The 18,780-nt window shown below is 45.0% G+C and overlaps 1 protein-coding gene across 4 annotated transcripts in view; it reads right to left on the bottom strand.

Moving 5' to 3' along the window:
* Fam81a (family with sequence similarity 81 member A) overlaps positions 1–18,780 on the bottom strand; it is a 54,005-nt gene that overhangs the window by 27,576 nt on the left and 7,649 nt on the right. For all 4 annotated transcript variants that reach the window (XM_029482097.1, XM_029482095.1, XM_029482096.1 and 1 more), the window contains exons 2-3: positions 10,064–10,160; positions 8,804–9,077 (exon numbers count right to left, since the gene is read on the bottom strand). In XM_029482097.1, the coding sequence (XP_029337957.1) occupies positions 8,804–9,077; positions 10,064–10,074 (285 nt within the window). In that variant the 5' untranslated portion in view covers positions 10,075–10,160. The remainder of the gene's footprint in view (positions 1–8,803; positions 9,078–10,063; positions 10,161–18,780) is intronic.

The following is an 18,780-nucleotide window of genomic DNA, read 5'->3' on the forward strand; positions in this document are numbered from 1 at the left end:
AAAAAAAAAAAAAAAAAAATTATATATATATTGGCTTACCCTCTCATCTGCCCTAGGTACTGGCTTCAACAAGCAAACTCCAAAACTCATATCCTGGTCTTCAGTGCTTCTGAGTGATCCCTTCCTTCAACTCATGACCCTGCAGGCTGCTTGCTGGTCCTCAGTCTGCTCCCTCTGCCTCTGGCACAGGCTCCCTGGGTGACACAGGCTCCCTGGGTAGCACAGGCTCCCTGGGAACCCCCTTCACCTTAGCTTGGCTGTCCCATGCTGTCTTCAGTAGCCCTTCACATGTAACCATCCTTTCTAAATAGACCTATAGTTAATCTCCATCCCATTGTCTTATTTCACTGATGTAAACTAGTGTTACCATGGTTACTTAGCCTTCACCACCCACATGTCCATTGGAGTGTGGTGTGAGGCTAAGGGCTGAAACTTGAATCCCTGGGGAAACATGTTAGCTCCTGTCACTCCAACAGTTCCTGCTTCACCCTAAATTTATTGTCAGTTAATGTGGCTCCTAGCTCTATGGTTCAGGCCTGGTCTTCCAGGAGAAAGTTCACAGATGATCATAATCCCATTAGTGATCAGGACCTCAAAGATGAACCAGACAAGATAAAATGTATAGGAGGCAGGGGTTGGGATGGAACTTTGTTGGTCTGGTGCTTGCCTGGCACAGCAAAAAGTTCTGGGTTCAATCTCAACCATAATAGAAACAAAATTTGGGGACTCCTACTTGTAGTACCAGTAACCTGAAGATGCCAACAGGAAGACTAAAAGTTCAAGGTTATCGTTGGTTGTAGAGGGGGTTCAAGACCAGCCTGGGCTATATAAGATGCTCTCTCTCTCTCTCTCTCTCTCTCTCTCTCTCTCTCTCTCTCTCTCTCTGTGTGTGTGTGTATGTGTGTGTGTATACACACACACACATACACACACACACACACACACACACACACACACTCATATATAGTGGGGGAAGGGAGATAGCCTAGTGAGTAAAAGCTCTTGCCACCAAGCCTGATGATCTATATTCAATTCCCAAAATCCACATGGTAGAAAGAACAGACTCCTGAAAGTTGTCCTCTGACCTCCAAACTGTGCACACCCGCATAAAGATAAACATAATTAAAAATTTAAAAATATAACAAAGTAGACACCATATACTATTCAAAATTAATTTGTGCAATACTCAATGGACTCAGTCAGTTTTGTGCGTGTCTGTGTGCACACACACTTATGTAGATATGTAACAATAATAATAAAGTCATGAAGTTGAGAGGGAGTGGGATGTGACATCGGAGGAGTTGGAGAAGGGACAAGGTGGGATGGAAATGATATTTAAATACAGGACTCATGTCTAAAATTCTCAAAAAAATGTATAAAATGTTAAAAAATAATAATTTGCACTCAAAATGCTATGTCAACAGGATGAATGGCCAATGAGCACTTGATTCTGTCTATTTCCTCTTAGTGAGCCAAGCCTAGAGAGTAGAGTAAAAACTATGAATTTGGGGAGTTGGCTTAGAGCACTGGCTGCTCCTCCAGAACCCACATAGGAGCTCACAACCACTTGTAACACCAGTTACTGGGGTCTGATGCCCTCTCTGTGGCCACCAGGCACGTGATGCACAGACAGACACAAGCAAAACACCTATATACATAAAGGAAACCAGTAACAACAGCACACACTTGGAGGACTGAGGACAAAGCTCAGGGGCAGAGCACTTGCCTAGCATGTGCAAGGTCCTAGGTTCACTCCTCAGGATCCTCCACCTCTGATGGTTTTTGGGATGTAGTAATTAACCCCCAAATCTCCCTAACAGGGATTAGACTGGAGCCAGCCCTCTCAGCAGCAGGCTGGAGTTCCCTTGTCAGATAAAGACATGAAGCCTAGGAGCCCAAGCTCTCACCCCACCAGAGTGCAGTTAAGATATCGACACCAGCCATAGCTTCAGTTTTATAACATTAAAAAATTACCTACAGTCATGATTCCTAACAGAACAATATCCAGTAAAACTTTAGAGTGAACTGAGAACCAAGTATAAAACATTAATAATAATAATTTTTAAAAAAAAGAGCCAAGCAATTTACAGAAGAAACTCAGTAAGAATCTAGCTCTCTGGCACAAATACGCCTACCACATCTTTGCATACAACCTGAATACATCAATGTCTCTTCATCTTAAATATGCAACTGTCATCTTTTCTTACTACTATTATCTTGTGTAATAATAACTCGACTCTTTCAAAAAGATTTTAAAATTTTTTATTATGTGTGTGGGGGCGCAGGTGTGTGTGCAGGTGTTTGTAGGTGTTTGTGTGTGCAGGTGTATGTATGTGTGTGGGTACATGCATGTGCCCAGGAGCTGGAATTACAGGCAGTTGTAAGCCACCTCATGTGGATGCTGGGATCTGAGCTCTGAGCCTCATGATCGAGCACCAAGTGCTCTTAAGTATTGAGCTATCAAAATACGTAATAAAAAAATATTTTAAAAAAAAGTATTGAGCTATCTTTCCAGCCACCCTACCAACCCAATTTTATATTGCTGATGTACAAAGAGTTCCATCATTGTATCCTTCTATAATTCATATGTTGAAACTCTAACCTCCAACACTAAGAGGAGGTCTTTGAAATATAATTAGGCTATAGGGATAAGAATCCTAATGCATAGGATTCCTAGAAAGGCCTGGGTTCCATACGTAGCAGTGTACTAATATAACAACAGGTGGCTGGGGATGTAGTGGCCTGGCACAAATATACTAACCATATCAGACATGAGTGTGTTCCCTCACACCTGACATGGTGGTGCACACCTGTTACAACCAGCAGCTCAGGGGGAGACAGCAGAAGGATCAGGAGCTCAAGTTGTCATGGGCTATAGATCAAGTTTGACACCAGCATGGATTACATGATTGCATGGCCAAAAATAAATAGTAAATAATAAAAAGAAAAGAGCTTGCTTCTGCTATCTCCCATGATGGCAGGAAGCAGGGCCAGTGAATGTATAGGGGTGTGTGTGCAGGTGTGTGTATGTGTGTGCAGGTGTGCACATGCATGTGCAGGTGCAGGTACATGAAGGTGCCCAGGAGTTTGAACCTCCTACTCTAGTACAGCCGGTAATAAATTTCTGTTCTTTGAGCCTGTGGACATTTGTCATAGCAGCTCACACTGACTAATACAGCCGTGTTTTCTGTTTTGTTTGTTCTTTTGAGGAAGTTTGGCTATACTGCAGCATTTTGAATGTCTCATCAAGCTTCTTCATTTTAGATGTGTTCGGGGAGACGTGCTCAGGTTTAAAATATCTCCAAATCCATATAACTGGCATTGCACAGTGGAATCTGAGGTTTCTAAATTTCCTTGCTGTTCCTTCTACATGAATTATTACCAGTGACAAGAGAGTAAACATTCAGATACCCAAAGTAAATTTTCTGCCCAAATTAGATTTTATTCAGTTTCCCACCTCTACAACAGAAATCATCTTTTCATTTGCAAAATTTGTATACTCTAAAAATGCATGGGAATGGAAAAGAAGAGTGCTGTCTGGTTGAAGCCAGAAACATCATTTCATAAAATGTTTTTCAGATGTTACAGAAAACAAACTGTGATTTCAAAGTCACTACACTGTTGAACTGAGCCTTTGGTTTTGTTTTTTGGGTTTTTTTTTGGGGGGGGGTTGTTTTTGTTCTTGAAATAGGGTCTCAAGAAACCAAAGCCTGCTTGAAACTTGCTATATAGTCAAGGATGACCGTGAACTCCTGGTTTTCCCTGTCTCTCCCTCTCAGGTGCTGGGATTATAGGTGTGCACCAGCACACCCAGTTTCTGTTGTATCTGAGATCCAACTCTGAGCTCCTACATACTAGGCTGGCTCTCTATCCACTGAGCTACATCCCCAATCCTGAGAACTCTGAATTTACAAAACTAAGTCTGATGTGTTACCCTGCAGGTTGTGCAGGCAGTACGTGGGAGACGGAGACTGGAGGACCACAAGTCCAAGGCCATTCTCTGCTATCTAGCTACTTCAAGGCCAACCCAGGTTACACGAGATGGTGTCTTAAATACAAACAGACAAAGAAGTAAAAGTTCAGGGTTCAAGATGAGCTCCCAAGGGACAAAATGGAGAAGGGAGAGGAACACACTGGGGAGTGGGGATGGTTTCAGTCTCAGCACTCCTGCTAAAGAGCTTCCAAGTAGGGGTCACTTTTATGGCTCGCCTGAAAGGGAGGCCCATTGACTGCATCTGCAGCAGCCAGACACCTGCCTTCCCTCCACACTGAGCATCTGTTCATTGCATATGCCTTGCTCTGGGTTAGATAAGGGTGTCCCCTCCCAAATCCATGTTGAAGCTCAGTCCTCATCATGGCCATGGGAAGCAGACTCAGTTTCAAGGACAGAACCTTCAAGAATGGATCCTGGAAACTGGGGGACAGCTCAGTCACTGAAGTATTGGTTTGAAATATGAGGACTTAAAGTTGGTCCCCAGAATCCATTAAAAAACAAAAATCTGGGCATGGCAGTTGAGTAGTTGTCATCCCAGCATTGGGGAGATAGGGACAAAGGAATCCTGGGGCTCACTGGCCATCCAACCTACCCTGCTTGGGGAGCGCTAAGTCAGCAAGAGACCCTCAGAAAAAAACCAAAAAGGTATGGAGCTTGAAGGATGATAAGAATGACCACTCGAGGTGTCTTTTGGCCCCATACTCTCACGCCCACCTACACACAAATGCATTACCACAAGTGCACACACACATTAAATAAAGACCTAGTCTTTGTAAGTCAACCGCTCTCCAGTACTTTACTACAGCAGGACAAATGGACTCAGACAGCCTTCCCAACTGCCTCCCAACACGGCTTCAACAATGGGAAGATGAATCCAACAAGCTTTTACCTGAGAAGCCCACAGCCTGCGCTACTTAAAAAATGCCTTGCCTCACTTCGCCCCATTTACCAACTGGAAAATTTAAGCGTTTGGCAGAAAGCACAGCAGAGAGCCTCTGCAACCTTGGATTAGTTAGTAATCAGACAGGTTTTAGGTCACCCCACCAAAAGCATAAACCATAGAAGAGAAAGACAAGGTGAGCTGGACTTCACTAACATTAACACACAGGCTGGGGAGGAAGCACAATGGGGGAGGGCATTGCCTAGCATATGCAACACTGTACGTGATCTCTCCGCTACATAGTGAGTGTGGGGCCAGCCTGGGACACGCAGGATTTTGTCTCAAGAAAGAGAGAGAGAGGAAGGGAGGGAGTGAGGGAGGGAGGAAGTGCATACATGAAAGACTGCTTGAGGCTGGGAGCGGGCTACAGGTTCCCATGAATTTGGAGAAGGGATAATGGCAGTGTTCTAAAATTAGATAGTGTTAATGGTTGTGCAATCTTATACATTTACTAAAACTCATTTAATTTGTATACTGGTAGGTGGATTTTTGTGGTAAATAAATTATACTTCAATAAAGCTATTAAAAAAAAAAAAACCATGAATCCAGAGTCTGGGAGATGTAATTCAATTAGCTCGCGTGCTGACCTAGCATGCACAAAGCCCCAGGCTCATTTGGTGCTACATAAACAGGTTGTGGTGGTACACACCTGCAGTCTCAGTATGCAGAAGATAGAGGCAGAAAGATCAATCGTAGGCTCCAAGAACTTCAAGGCCAGCCTAGGCCCTATGAGAGCTGGACTCCAAACAAATAAGTAAAAATATAAATCTAGCTAGAGGAGCATGATTAAGCACAACCCCCAAGAGGAAACAAAGGGTTCCCCGTCTGTCCATCTACCTTTTATTCACATTGCTCAAAGCTGCATGTGAAAGACACTGACCTTGTGTGGAGATGGAAGCCCAGGCTGTGCCTAATGTGTCACACTTAAGCTTTCTGAACTACATGGGCCCTGCAGTTAATTCAAAACTAGAAATAAATGTGCAAATTCTAAGGCTAGACTATCTTGGCCTCATCTGAATTCCACGTCAGAGCAAATAAAGGAGTGTGAAAAGCCATTCAAACGCCTAAGCCGCCTGAATAATAAACATGAGATGTATAGTCACTTCAGCCCAGAAACATTTCCTCTGGAGTAGCCAGGGCTGATCTGGTCACACAGGTACTAACTGTCTTCAGAGATGGGAAAGAGTTTACAGGAAAACTTTTTGTCTAGTTTTCCACTGAGAGTTAAACAAAACAAAGTGATTTAATAATCAGCCAGGTAAATATAGAACAAACACAAACAGCACTGACAGTAACTGCCATCAAATACTGCAGTAAGTTTAATATAACTCTGCTATTCCTGCAAGCAGTTTCCTTGGTGATCATTAAGAATAGACGAGGCAGGGCTGGCAGGATGGCTCAGCAGGTAAAGGTGCTTGCCACTAAGGTTGATGACTTGAGTTCAAGCCCCAGGTCTCACATGGTGGAGGAGCAAAACTGACTCCTGCAAGTGCTCTCTGACCACCATACATACACCACAGGTACATGCATTCATACATGTGAACACACATACACACACAAAGACAAGCTATAACTTAAAAAAAAGTAGAAATAAAAGACAAGGCAAAGCATTCTTTTTGTTTAAAGATGTGTTTATTTTTAGCTTATGTGTAGAAGTATTTTGCCTGAATGTGCACTTGCATGTCTGGTGTCTGAGGAGATCAGAAGAGGGCACTTGACCCCCTTGAAACTGGAGGTACTAGAGGTTGTGAGCCGCCATGTGGGTGCTGGGAGCCAAACCCAGGTCCTCTGCAAGAGCAGCAAGTGCTTTTAACTGCTGAGCCATCTTGCCAGCCCTGTGACGCACAGTCTTAATCCCAGAATTTGGAAGCAGGGAGACCAGGAGTTCAAGGACAGCCTTGGCTACATAGTGAGTTTGAGGCCAGCCTGGGACACATTAGACCCTGTCCTAAAGTAAATCTGGGGTGGAGGGTGTATTTCAACTGATGGAGTGCTTTCCCAGCATGCACCAAAGCCTGAACCCCACGAAACCGTGCAGAGTATAATCCAGCACTTGATCGAGAGAAAGAGAAGTATAAGGAGGTTAAGGTAATCCTTGGTTACGTAGAGGTCAAGGCCAGCCTGGGTTCCATTACTGAAAATACCTAGTAATAGACAAGATAGACAGCTCCGATCTACTGCCAAAGGCCTGAAGTTCCAGCGTTTCTGAGGCAGAGGCAGGAGGACCAACACACTTTGCAAATTCAAAGCCAGCCTATGCTACATGGTGAGCTTACATCACAAAAGGGAGGAAGGGCTGGAGAGATATTCAGTTGGTTAAGTGACAGCTGTGCAGACTGCTGAGCTGAGCTTGGGTTCCCGGCTTCCACGTAAGAGCCAAGTATGTTGGGATGTACCTGTAATCCCAAAGCTGGGAGAGAGAGACAGGCAGATTTCCGAGGCTTGCTGACCAGAGTCAATCTAAGCAAAAAAAGGTCAGTTTCAGAGTCAGTAAGAGACCCTGTCTCAAAAGATAGGGCGGTGTGAAGTGGGAAATTCTGGTTTTGCTAAAGACTCGCTAGTGTCATATGATTTTTTTTTTTCTGGAAACTGTCTTACAAGAGGATGCTCTGCTGAGGCAGACATGTGAGAGGATGTTTTGCTGAGAACAGACATGTGGCGTTTTTCTGGAACCTGTCTGGTGAATGAGTGTGTAATGTTTGGCTGGAGTGGATGCCTGAGAGGACACATGATATTTGGAAAGAATAGAAGCATAACCCAACAGACAACAGATGATGCTCTTGCATTGGTTCACTTTGCAACTCTTTCTGATCTTCATTGGACTTTGCGATCGCTGGTCTTTGCTGACGACCCTCTGGCATTGGTTTGACTTCCTTTCTTCACTGACCTTAGCTTGCCATGACTTCATGGAGAGAAAAGCACCGAAGAACTTCTGGTGGTATTCTGGCTGCTTCTGCCTCTTGGTTTCTTCTGGACCGAGCTGTTGCTAAAGGAGTGTTTGCTAGTGGACTAGATTGCTGACACCAAAGATTGGAATTGCCCCCAAAGAACTATTTCTAAACAGGTCCACAACCCCCCACTTCTTATTTAACCTTTCTTTTCTCCTACCTGGGTGATGGGCTAGAAGGGAGGTTGAAGCCTTTAAGAACCCTTATTAAAATAGGTTTTGAAAAAAATCTAAGCCTATAGTGTTGTGATAGATAGTTTAATTGTCTACTTGGTACAACCTAGAATCACAAGAGAAGATTCTCAGTGAGGGATTGTCTACATTGGGTGGGCCTGTGGGCATGTGTGTGTGTGTGTGTGTGTGTGTGTGTGTGTGTGTAGGGGTGGTGTTTTAAGTTAATTGATGTGGGAAAAGCCAATCCGCCATGGGTGGTTGTGAAATAATGGAGAAATCAGGCTGACTGGCAAGCAAATCAGCATACATGAATTTATTTCTCTTTGCTTTTGTCTGTGGATGTGATGTGATGGGCTGCTTGAAGCTCCCACCTTAACTTCCCCACAATGATGGGCAATAACCTGAAATTGTAAGCTAAAATAAACTCTTTGTTCCCTAAGATATTTTCTTTTGGGGTATTTTATCACATCAATAGAAATGAAGTTAGGACAGGTATAGAGTGACAGGGGAAGAAACCCAAGGTCAACTCTTCATGCATGAGTTGGTGAGTACACACACCTACACACACACACACACACACACACACGTGTGTGTGCGCGCGCGCACTCTCGTACATATATGAGCATGCACACCCAAAAGCATGCATACAGGACTGTGTGACAGCTGGGACTCCGACTTGAGCAGCCTTACATGGACCAGGTCTTGGGAGATGAGCATGACATGATCCACTGGCTTGCACACCCCTTACCTCAATATCCCGATTCAGTTGCTTCACAATGGCAGTTATGTTTCTGATATGCTCTTCCAAGAACAGCCTGGCTAAGCGGTCACCTCCCCCTTTATTCTGCATCTTCTGCAAACTGCTGACGATGTCATCTTTGATGCGGAAGGCATGCTCCACCAGTGCTGCTGTGGTTTTCTCATGACAGAGGATCCTGTCTTCCAGCTGCTCCACCAGACTCACTGAAGAGTAGGGTGCCATGGTCAGGGACTGGCTGTGTCGGGGCATGGTCTTCACTCGCCTGCAGAAGGGAGTCACATGGTTGGAAGATGCTGGGGAAAAGATAATCTTCCAAGCCAGATTTAAGACTCCCCCAAAAAGAAGTACAAAATGTCTGTCGGCACAAACTAAATGGGATTGGAGGAAAAGTTTCTACCCAAAAGAGTTTTCTTTGAGAGCTAGACAGGACTTTAAGGTGATTCTCCCCATGGAATTAAGTGGGCTGCTGGAAGGCTCTGTGATCCCCAAGAAGCAGGAGGCTGGCAGAATGGACATACTATGGCTCCCCCATATTAACTGTGATTGATAGCCAGATCAAGCTGATCCCAGAGGCCTACTGCTTCCTTCTCCCTTCTCCTAAAGCATTGATTATGAACCCCAATGCCTACAGGGGCCATGCAATATCAGAAACGATGGCCAAGGACCACACAGGATATAATCAGGGGGGCTAGGCACTCTGGGGAGCTAATCTGTCCCCTGCCTGGGATACCATGATTTTGTTCCACACATAAAAAGACCATCTGGAAATGAGGTCTGGTTTTGGTGTTGCTTGAGTTTTTTGTTGCTTGCTATCAAAAACTGATACTTCAAAATGAGCCAGGAAAATCAGATGTGGCTGTAAGGTCACCTCACTCTTTAAATGATGGCTCGTTTGGGAAGACCCTGTGATACGCAGGTTGTATGATGTATTTCTGTGAGCGGTATTTCCCCACAGACATCCAATATGCAACTTCAGATTTCAAAGAGCTAATGGGAACACTCGTCTCAAGCTCCACAGTGATTTCACTGTTGGCAGGAAGTTCAAGTCTATTGCAGAGCCACCGTGAAATCTCTCCCTTTTGGGTCATGAAGTGGTGGTCTACAGGAGCCATGAGAGGGACACAAGAATGTTCTTCTTGCCCTTAAGAAAAAAGACCCTTTATACTGTAATGGCCACAGGGCATCATCTTTCATGATTTTCACACCCTCTAGAAACCCTCGTGGGATTGGTGGAAAGAAAAATTATACCTTAGATGCATATTTTCCAGATAGTATACCCTTCCTGGTTGACAAGAGAAGGAAGTACGGTGTCCTGTTGGGCCATTTTCTTCTTAATAATTCACATCTATTGGAAAAAAAAACACAATAAGTGCTAAATTACTGGACAGTTGATACTTAGAACTTGAAAGCACCTCAAACTCTGCTTATTTAAGCTACCAGGAGGCTCACATGTCTTGTGGAAACACTGATCAGCTGTAACTGTGATTGCTTTTGATTTTACACGTGAAATAAACAGCAACTGCTTCCCATGAAGGAGGAAAGAGCCTGGAAAACCTAAATGCTTCTGAAACGAACACTGCCAATCCTTACCAGACAGAGCAACAACCACCACCAAATGGAGGTTTCAGAAGTTTCCTCTTTCTCCATTTGCATCTTGAGCTTGAAAACTACTTTTCCAGAGGCAAGACCCTCGCCTCAACGTCTCCTGAAATCCGGGGACTAGCACCCAGCTTTTCCCACATGCTCTGCCCCCACCCAGTGACACCCCCAGTTCCCAAAGCAATTTCCTTAATAGATTTCAATCTTGTACTTCTCTGTAGAATTTTTCAATAAGCCAGCCACCTTAGTCAATCTGATCTGGGTGAGCAATTATCATGTGCTTCTAAATAGACCGAAAATAAAAATACTGTATGCTTAATGGAAGCTGATTTCTACCCACCAAGAGAATGGCATGGATGTGCTTGATTTTAAAAACTTTATTATAAAACATATCCATTCATACCAAATCCTACATAGGCACAATATTTGGCTGTCAAAACTCATCAGAAAACTGAAGTTTTTAAAAGATTTTTGAACTTATGTCTCTCAAGCCTGTGGTTAATTGGCTTAAAACAATAAGTGCCTGGTACCCATGAGCTGATTCTGTAATTAGTCCCACTCCGACACTGGATCGAGAAAGCATTTCTGATTGACACCATTGTTTTGGCATCAATTCTCTGGTGTTTTATTTTTAGACTTTCAAACTGTGAACATTTCACTTTCCCAGACAAAGAACTTTAAAATTTAAACAAATTACATTTATAGAAAAAAAAAACAGTAATACATGTCAAACAAGCTATGATGTCCAACCAGTACTTAGGTGTCAACGTTAAGAACTTCTACCATTCGGACAAAATAGAAGTAAGGGCCCGTGGAAGACTGGAATCACAGAACACTTCCACTTTTTTTTTTTAAAGATTTATTTATTTATTATATGTAAGTACACTGTAGCTGTCTTCAGACACTCCAGAAGAGGATGTCAGATCTTGTTACAGATGGTTGTGAGCCACCATGTGGTTGCTGGGATTTGAACTCTGGACTTTCGAAAGAGCAGTCGGGTGCTCTTACCCACTGAGCCATCTCACCAGCCCAACACTTCCACTTTTAAGGTTATGTGACACTTCTGTGAGATTTTCATTAATGAAATAGTCCAACTTAAAACTCATTTGGCATCTATTAGGAGATATCACATATGTCTGGCATCCCCATCAGAACTGCGGGCAGTGAAGAGATTATCAGTACAAACCTATGACCCAATGCAGGTATTCACCATCCCCTCCACAGCTGACACCACCCGCATGCCTGAGCTGCAGAAATCTCAACCAGATGGACTTTGGGAAGGAAGAGAGGACACTCCTGACTGTGAGACAGCCTCAACTCTTCCATTATCTGCCACTGATCCCATGATATAAAATTCCCTGTGTCATGAGTTCATAACACACATCAACATATTCTTGAGGCCGGTGACCTTCCATGAATGCTTCAAGAATCTGCTCATCTGTCTAGTCACCTGGGTGGTTTGCACCAGCACTCTTTGTGACAATAGTGAAAGGGGTCTCTACTGTAGCTAAATAAGAGGCTGATGACAAATCACTAGATAAAGTCCCTTCCCAGGTGGTAGCCCCAGATCTTCCTGTTGTCATTTCCAGGGAACCTCCCTGACTCGGGCATCTCCCACTCATTAACTGGTCAGATCTCTGACACAGTGGCTCTACATCATCATCGGATAGGTCAGGGTCGTCTGCTGCTCTGACTGTGCCATAACTCCCTGAGGTTAGCCTTTATTTGGGGGGAAGTTTTGTTTGTTTGTTTGTTTGTTTGTTTATTGAGTTGCAGTTTTACCAGTCTTGGAAGCAAATAGCCTTAGCCACTGGGCGACCCAGCCAACCCTCTTACCTTCGTAGTGTTAAGGATCCTGAAAAACGTTTCCATTCTTTCTACCACTGCCCCAATGCTATGCCTGCTTGTCCAGCTCACTATGGTGAAAAGCCATCCCAACCTGGCCTAGCACAAATACCTAGGACAGGAGACCCAAGAGCAAACTAGCCCCCCGTCCTGCCGAGTGCACAGGTCAACAATTTCCTGTTCCCCTTTCCTATTTGACCCCACAGGTACTCTCCTCCATACCGACTTGAACAGACTTGAGGCTACTTTGGGTTTTGTTTTACTGCCTTTTTTTTTTTTTTTAAGACAGCTTCATGTAGCCCAAACTAGCCTTGACTTCACTATGTAGCCATGCATGACCTTGAACTTGTGATTCCCTTAGCTTCTGGGTGCTGACATTAGGGATATTCACTACCATGCCTGGTTTACACAGACAATTATTAATATTATTGTTATTCCAGACAATCTTTCTGCCAGCTGAGCTCCCCCCTGGTCCCAGTTTGAGACTACTTTTAAATGCTGTCTGTCTTTTCTTTCTCTCACACCCCACTCTGCTTCCCCTGTGCTAGCTTTGCCTCTGTGATGTGAATGGTCAGTATCTGGCTATTACCACTTTTAATGAGGGAAGGCCTGTGTAACTCAAGCCAAGATGTCTAATTGCCAAAGCCAACGCATCCAGCCTGACCAGACCAAGGAAAGACCACTATAAACAACCATAGTTGTCCATGTTCCCAAAGGTCCTCAGACAACAGACTAGAACAAGAAGTCAGGCCTGGCTCCTTCTTTGTAGTCAGCTTATCTGCCCCATCCCAAGATCAGAAGTTTGGAAACCAGGTGAGGCATTCCTGGAGAGAGAAAAAAAAATCCTGGTCCAACATATTCAAGAATGGAGGAGGCATTAAGGCTGGGAGGTGGACCCGTATATGGCCTGTGAGGCTTACATGTCCTCACATCCAAGACACACAGCTTTACCTATACCTAGGCCATGGCAGGTACCTTGCATTCATTAATCCCACCCTGCCTAGATCCTACATCACCCTCCAGAAACTCAGAAAGCCCCCTCCACCACCCTGGAAAGAGCAGGACAAAGGCTTGTTATGACGGTAATTTTGTTGGCTTCCTTGTTTAACATGAGATCTCTCAATTTAGTCCAAGGTGGCAAACAATTTGCTACGGAGACCAGGGTGGCCTTGAACTCTCAATCTCCCTGTTTGACTGAGTGCTGGAATGACAGGTGTGCACCCCACCCCCACCCCCGTGCCCTGTTTTACAGTACATTTTAAAAACAGTAGAGGGATAGCTGTCAAAATGTAACCAATAGCATTAAGCACATTTTTATTCTGTTCTCATTTTCGAAATACTTTAATAAGCATGTTATCGTCGCAATTACAAAAATTCGAACAAGCACTTCTCGAATCAAACAATGAACCCACCAGCAGTAGCGAGTGTAGAAACTGCTCACCTTAGGCTGTGAGAACGGAGAAGCAAGCCTCGTTCTGGGTTCAGAAGACAATATGACTCAATTAGAACAACATGCTGTCAGTGTTACCTTCTCACTCTCCTGTGGGCACATTATGAGACCTGGGCCTGGTACCGCAATTACAGTCACAGCTGTGGCTGTGGCCTGGATTACCTGCCCATGGGGACTTAGGCATATGGCACAGACATAGCAGCTCTGAGGTGCCACCCACGGCATTTTAAAGCCCCCCCCAACCCACTGAGGATGTTGAGCTTATAAGGTCCCAGGCAGGCATTTCCAGTGCCCCCACCCCGCATCAAATGGCTTTGAATCCGCTGGGCAAGACTTGTCTTTTTTTTTACCTCCATTCTATTCCACTCACAACGGGAATGCCATTGCGCAAGACAGCTGAGAGAGGATCTCTGTTTGATTCACAAAACTGAGTTTCAGAGAGCTGGGGATATAGTTCAGTTGGTAGAATGTTTGCCAAGCATGCAGAAGCTCTGGATCCCACCCCTAGCACAGCAAAACCCAGTGTGGTAGGGTGCACCTACTAGCCTAGCACCAAGGTGGAGGGAAGGGAATCAGGAGTTCTAGGTCATCCTGGACTACTCACTGAGTTCAAAGCCAACCTCAGGTACACAAGACCCAATCTCAAATAAAGGGGCAGGGGCTGGAGAGAAGGCTCAGCAGTGAAAAGCATTTGTTGTTCTTGTGGAAGGCCTGGTTTCAGTTCCCAGCATCTACATAGGAACTCAAAACCATCCATAACTCCAGTTCCTGAGAATCCAACCCCTTTTGATTAACCAGGTCATGAATGCGGTGTGCACACATACACACCTGCAGGTCGAACATCAGATACATAACATGAAATTTTAAAATCTACAATAAATACATTTTTAAGGAGGTTTAGAATGTTTAAGATATTTCCTGGCCTTGCAAGCAACAGTGAGTGGCCTCTGTCAGGTCTGGTGGATTCACAAACAACACCCCCCCCCAGAGTGCAAGGAACACTTGGTGGTTGCTGCATTAGCCCACTCACCAAGGCTCAGAGTGACACCAGTGTTTTGAGGAGAATCCCTGCAAAAAAAAAAAAAAAAAAAAAAAAAAAAAAAAAAAAAAAAAAAACAGATCAGCTTTGTTCTCATCTATTAATAACAGCTATTTTGAAATGCTATTTGTGTCTCTATTGTTTATTAGAACTATTTGTGGATGGTGTCTTCCCGACTGAGGGGCTGTAGGGCAGCAGGAACTGCATCCTATAGGAATCTGTAGCTCTCAGGAGGCCGGGTATCATGCCTCCTCGCAGATGCTCACAGATACAGGTTCATCTGCTGTTTTATTTCTCTAATGGGGAGAGGCCAGTCTTTTTAATCACTGAGGTGTTTGTGGTGATTTAAATAAGAATGCCCCCATCCGATCATATGTTTGAATGCTTAGTCACCAGAGAGTGGCCCTATTTGAGAAGGATTAGGAGGTGTGGCCTTGTTGGAGGATGTATTTCACCGGGGTTGGGCTTTGAGGTTTTATCTATTTATTTATTTATTTTTATGATTTATTTCTTTTTATCTTATGTGCATTGATGGTTTGCCTGCGAGGATGTCTGTATGAGAGTGTCAGATCCCCTGGAACTGGAGCTACAGACAGGAGTGAGCTGTCATATGGGTGTTGGGAATTGAACCCTAGTGCTCTGGAAGAACAGCCTTTAAGGTTTTAAAAAGCCAAGCCAAACCCAATCTCTCTTTCTCTATCTCTGTCTCTTTCTGTCTCTCTTTCCCTCTCTGTCTCTCTCTATGTCTCTATATCTCTCTTGGTCTCTCTGACTCTCTCTGTCTCTGTCTCTCTCTGTCTCTCTGTCTCTCTCTGTCTCTCTCTGTCTCTCTCTCCCTCTCTCTCTCTCTCTCTCTGGCTACAGAGCAGAAAGTAGCTCTTAGCTGCTTCTCCAGTACCACACAGTGCTTCCTGCCTCTGTGATAATGGACTAAGGCTCTGAAACTGTAAACAAGCCCTCAACTAAATGTTATCCTTTATAAGAGTTGTCTTGGTCATGGTGACTAAGACAGTACTCTACCCAAGTGGCATATCAGTGGCTGACTCAAGATGCCCCTCCAGCTTGAGTGTGGCAGCAGCCTTCAGGTCACCTTGCAGGGAACCCATGCACTCTTGCAAGTGTGCAGCCACACCCAAAGAAATGTCTTAATATTACTTTTCCCAACAGCTATATTTGGTGACTTTTCTTTCTAGCATTAGCGAAGACACATTACCAAATGTTAAAAAGGGAGTCTGCCAAGTGCAACAGCAAGAGCAGAAAAAATATTATTAAAATTGGGTATAAACTCTCTACCTACACCCTCTCTGCAACAGGGTTCACCCACAAGCAGGGAAGGCACGACTTCTGGTTCTCGTGCAGGCTGAAGGCTGGGTGTGCATTTGGGCTTCTACCCTGCCTGATGTTCTAACTGAAAAGCTAAGGGTGTGGGCTTGAAAGAAACCCCCACCTCCAGCCTCATGCCCTTGTCTGGGCACTCAGGGGACACCATTGCCCTTCTCTGCCGGTCCTGGTAACCTCCTTCCCAGAGATTCCCCCTAGCTGAAGTGACCACATCACAGCACACTAATACTTTTAACTATTTAGAGTGCAGGGGAAGACTCTTGAGCCCTTCCAGGGATAATTAAAAAAAAAAAAAAACAGGGAGAAAAACAATATGAAATAAACAGAAAAACAAGCTCAAGGCACCAGGGGTTTCTGAAAAACATCTTCCCGGTTTAAACAATTTTAAGAATTCCATAATTCGAAACGCACCCCCACACATTCTCTCCCACACAAACACTCTCTTTATTAAGCCACATTCAAGCCGCAGGATCTCTGCCTTCCCTGCCCTCCTAGAGCAGCTTCATCCACAGAGGGTGTCATCACCACAAGCCATCAGGAGCTGGGAGCTGGCCGCCACTTAGCAGGGAAGACCTCCCTGCACCTGGAGGGAAGATCCCGTGGGACCCAGTCACCTCCATGCCCACCACCCTAGAAGCTAAGTGCTGTTGCTTCAGGAGACGCACAAGCTTTCATTCAAGAGACCTGATGCTTCCCCTGCTATGCCTTCTCAATCACGTTCCTGCAGTGAAGAAGTAACTATATCTTGGGAGATTATTTTCACCAGTAACCACACTTCTAACAGGTCAAAGGGGCTGAGAGGAGGGACCAGTAGCTCAGCGGTAGACTGCTTCCTTAGTAGGCTTGAGGCTTTGGGTTCAAACTTCAGGACCATAAAATAAAGATAAGGTCTATCAGTTAACTACTGAGCTATGGAAAAGAAACAACAAAAAAAAATTGCCCAACAGTAAAAAACAAACAAGTCTCCCCTTTCTCCAAAACTCGCCTGGGGTTTTATAAAGAGAGTCATGAGGCACCTGGAGGAAAGGAGGTGGGAGAGAGCTTAGACAAAGCCAAGTCAGCTTCGGTCAGAAGAGCTTCCTTCTGCAGTGGTCAGTGGTGAACGCAGACACTCCTAACTGGTCAAAGCGCTGAGAATAAATGACTGCCAAATACACGGTCACAAAAGGGACATCTCGGTACCATCTCCACCACCACCACCCCCCCCCACCCCCCCAGACCCAGGCACCATCAATCAGAAGTGGTGAGAACACACTCTGGATAAAGTGGGCAGGGATGTGGAGTGCCCACTTCTGGGTGTGACCGGTCCATTGCATCCACAGCAGAACCTTCAATATCCTCTTCGGGAGGGGATGTGTTCGGGAGGCCCTGATCCTCAGAGAGGATCCTTGCTAGGGGAAGAAGTTTCCTGGTAAGGAACCTATGCCACACATGTACATGCCTATGTGGGCATACATACATGCACACATGTACAAACACATGCACATACACACAAAAGAGCGAGGGTCATGAAAGCAGAAGTGGGTCTCACTAGAAAGAGGGGAAAAATCAGTAGGGGGAAGGGAAGTAGATAGCATGATGGGGGAGGGGAGTATGATTGAAATTATTGTGTACATGAGTTATTTGTTTGTTTTGTATGAGTACAGTGTAGCTGTCTTCAGGCACACCAGAAGAGGGCATTGGATCCCATTACAGATGGTTGTGAGCCACCATGTGGTTGCTGGGGATTGAACTCAGGACCTCTGGAAGAGCTGAGGCATCTCTCCAGCCCTAGTGTATAATTATTATATGCTATCAAAACATTTAAACAGAAAGTCATGAAAAAGGGGTCCCACTTCTCCGCCTCCTGACCACCATGGTATGGCTCACTCTGCCTTGATGAATGGAGACCTCCAGGTGTCTCCTGAGCCTCAGGAAGCCCCGATGGAGGCTTGGTGGTCCCAAGCCTCATAGTCCTGGACCTGGCTAGAGTCTAAATCTGGGACCTGGCAGAGACACCATGAGCATGTGATGGCTCTGGGCATCAGTTCCCTTCTTGGTCAGCGTGGAGGATTTGCTCTGGCTGCTCAGAGCTCTAATTCTCTGTGAGAAGACAGGCCTGTGGCAGAATTCTCTCAGTGACTGGATCACCTCCAGTGCTGTTTGAACACAAGACTTCCCTGCTTTTCTACACCAGCCAGGCCAGTGAGTCTGAACATTTCCTTAAACTTCACTGATTTCCAACTAAAGAAAAGGGAAACTCCACCCAAGAAGTCAAAAGCTAAAACCATCCATGTAGAGAAAGGAAGAAGTCCACGTTACTCACAGAAGGAACCAGCTAGCAGTCAGAGGGAGGAGAGGAGATGGATGATGACTGAGAGGAAGGTGGTGGGAGACAAAGAGCCGAGAGGGCGTGGGAGGAGCAGGCAATGAAGAAACAGGTGTCTCGGACTCCGTGGAGGAAACGGGGGAAGAATTCCTTCTCTCGCATTCAGCTGCTCACTTGGGGTGTGAAGAACCACACGGGCCATTTTTAATATGCTGTTAGGTTTCTCCACTCATTTCTTCCCTAGCCATACACGCACTCATTGCCCTCCGAGGAAACCATCTATTTCACCAACAGCATGGAGACACCTTGCCAAGGTCTGAGGAAGGTGCTCAGTTGGTAGAGGCCTTGCCTCCAAGAACAAAGCTCTGGACTCCATTCCCTGA

Source organism: Mus caroli, chromosome 9 (genome assembly GCF_900094665.2).
Source record: "Mus caroli chromosome 9, CAROLI_EIJ_v1.1, whole genome shotgun sequence".
NCBI lineage: Eukaryota > Metazoa > Chordata > Mammalia > Rodentia > Muridae > Mus > Mus caroli.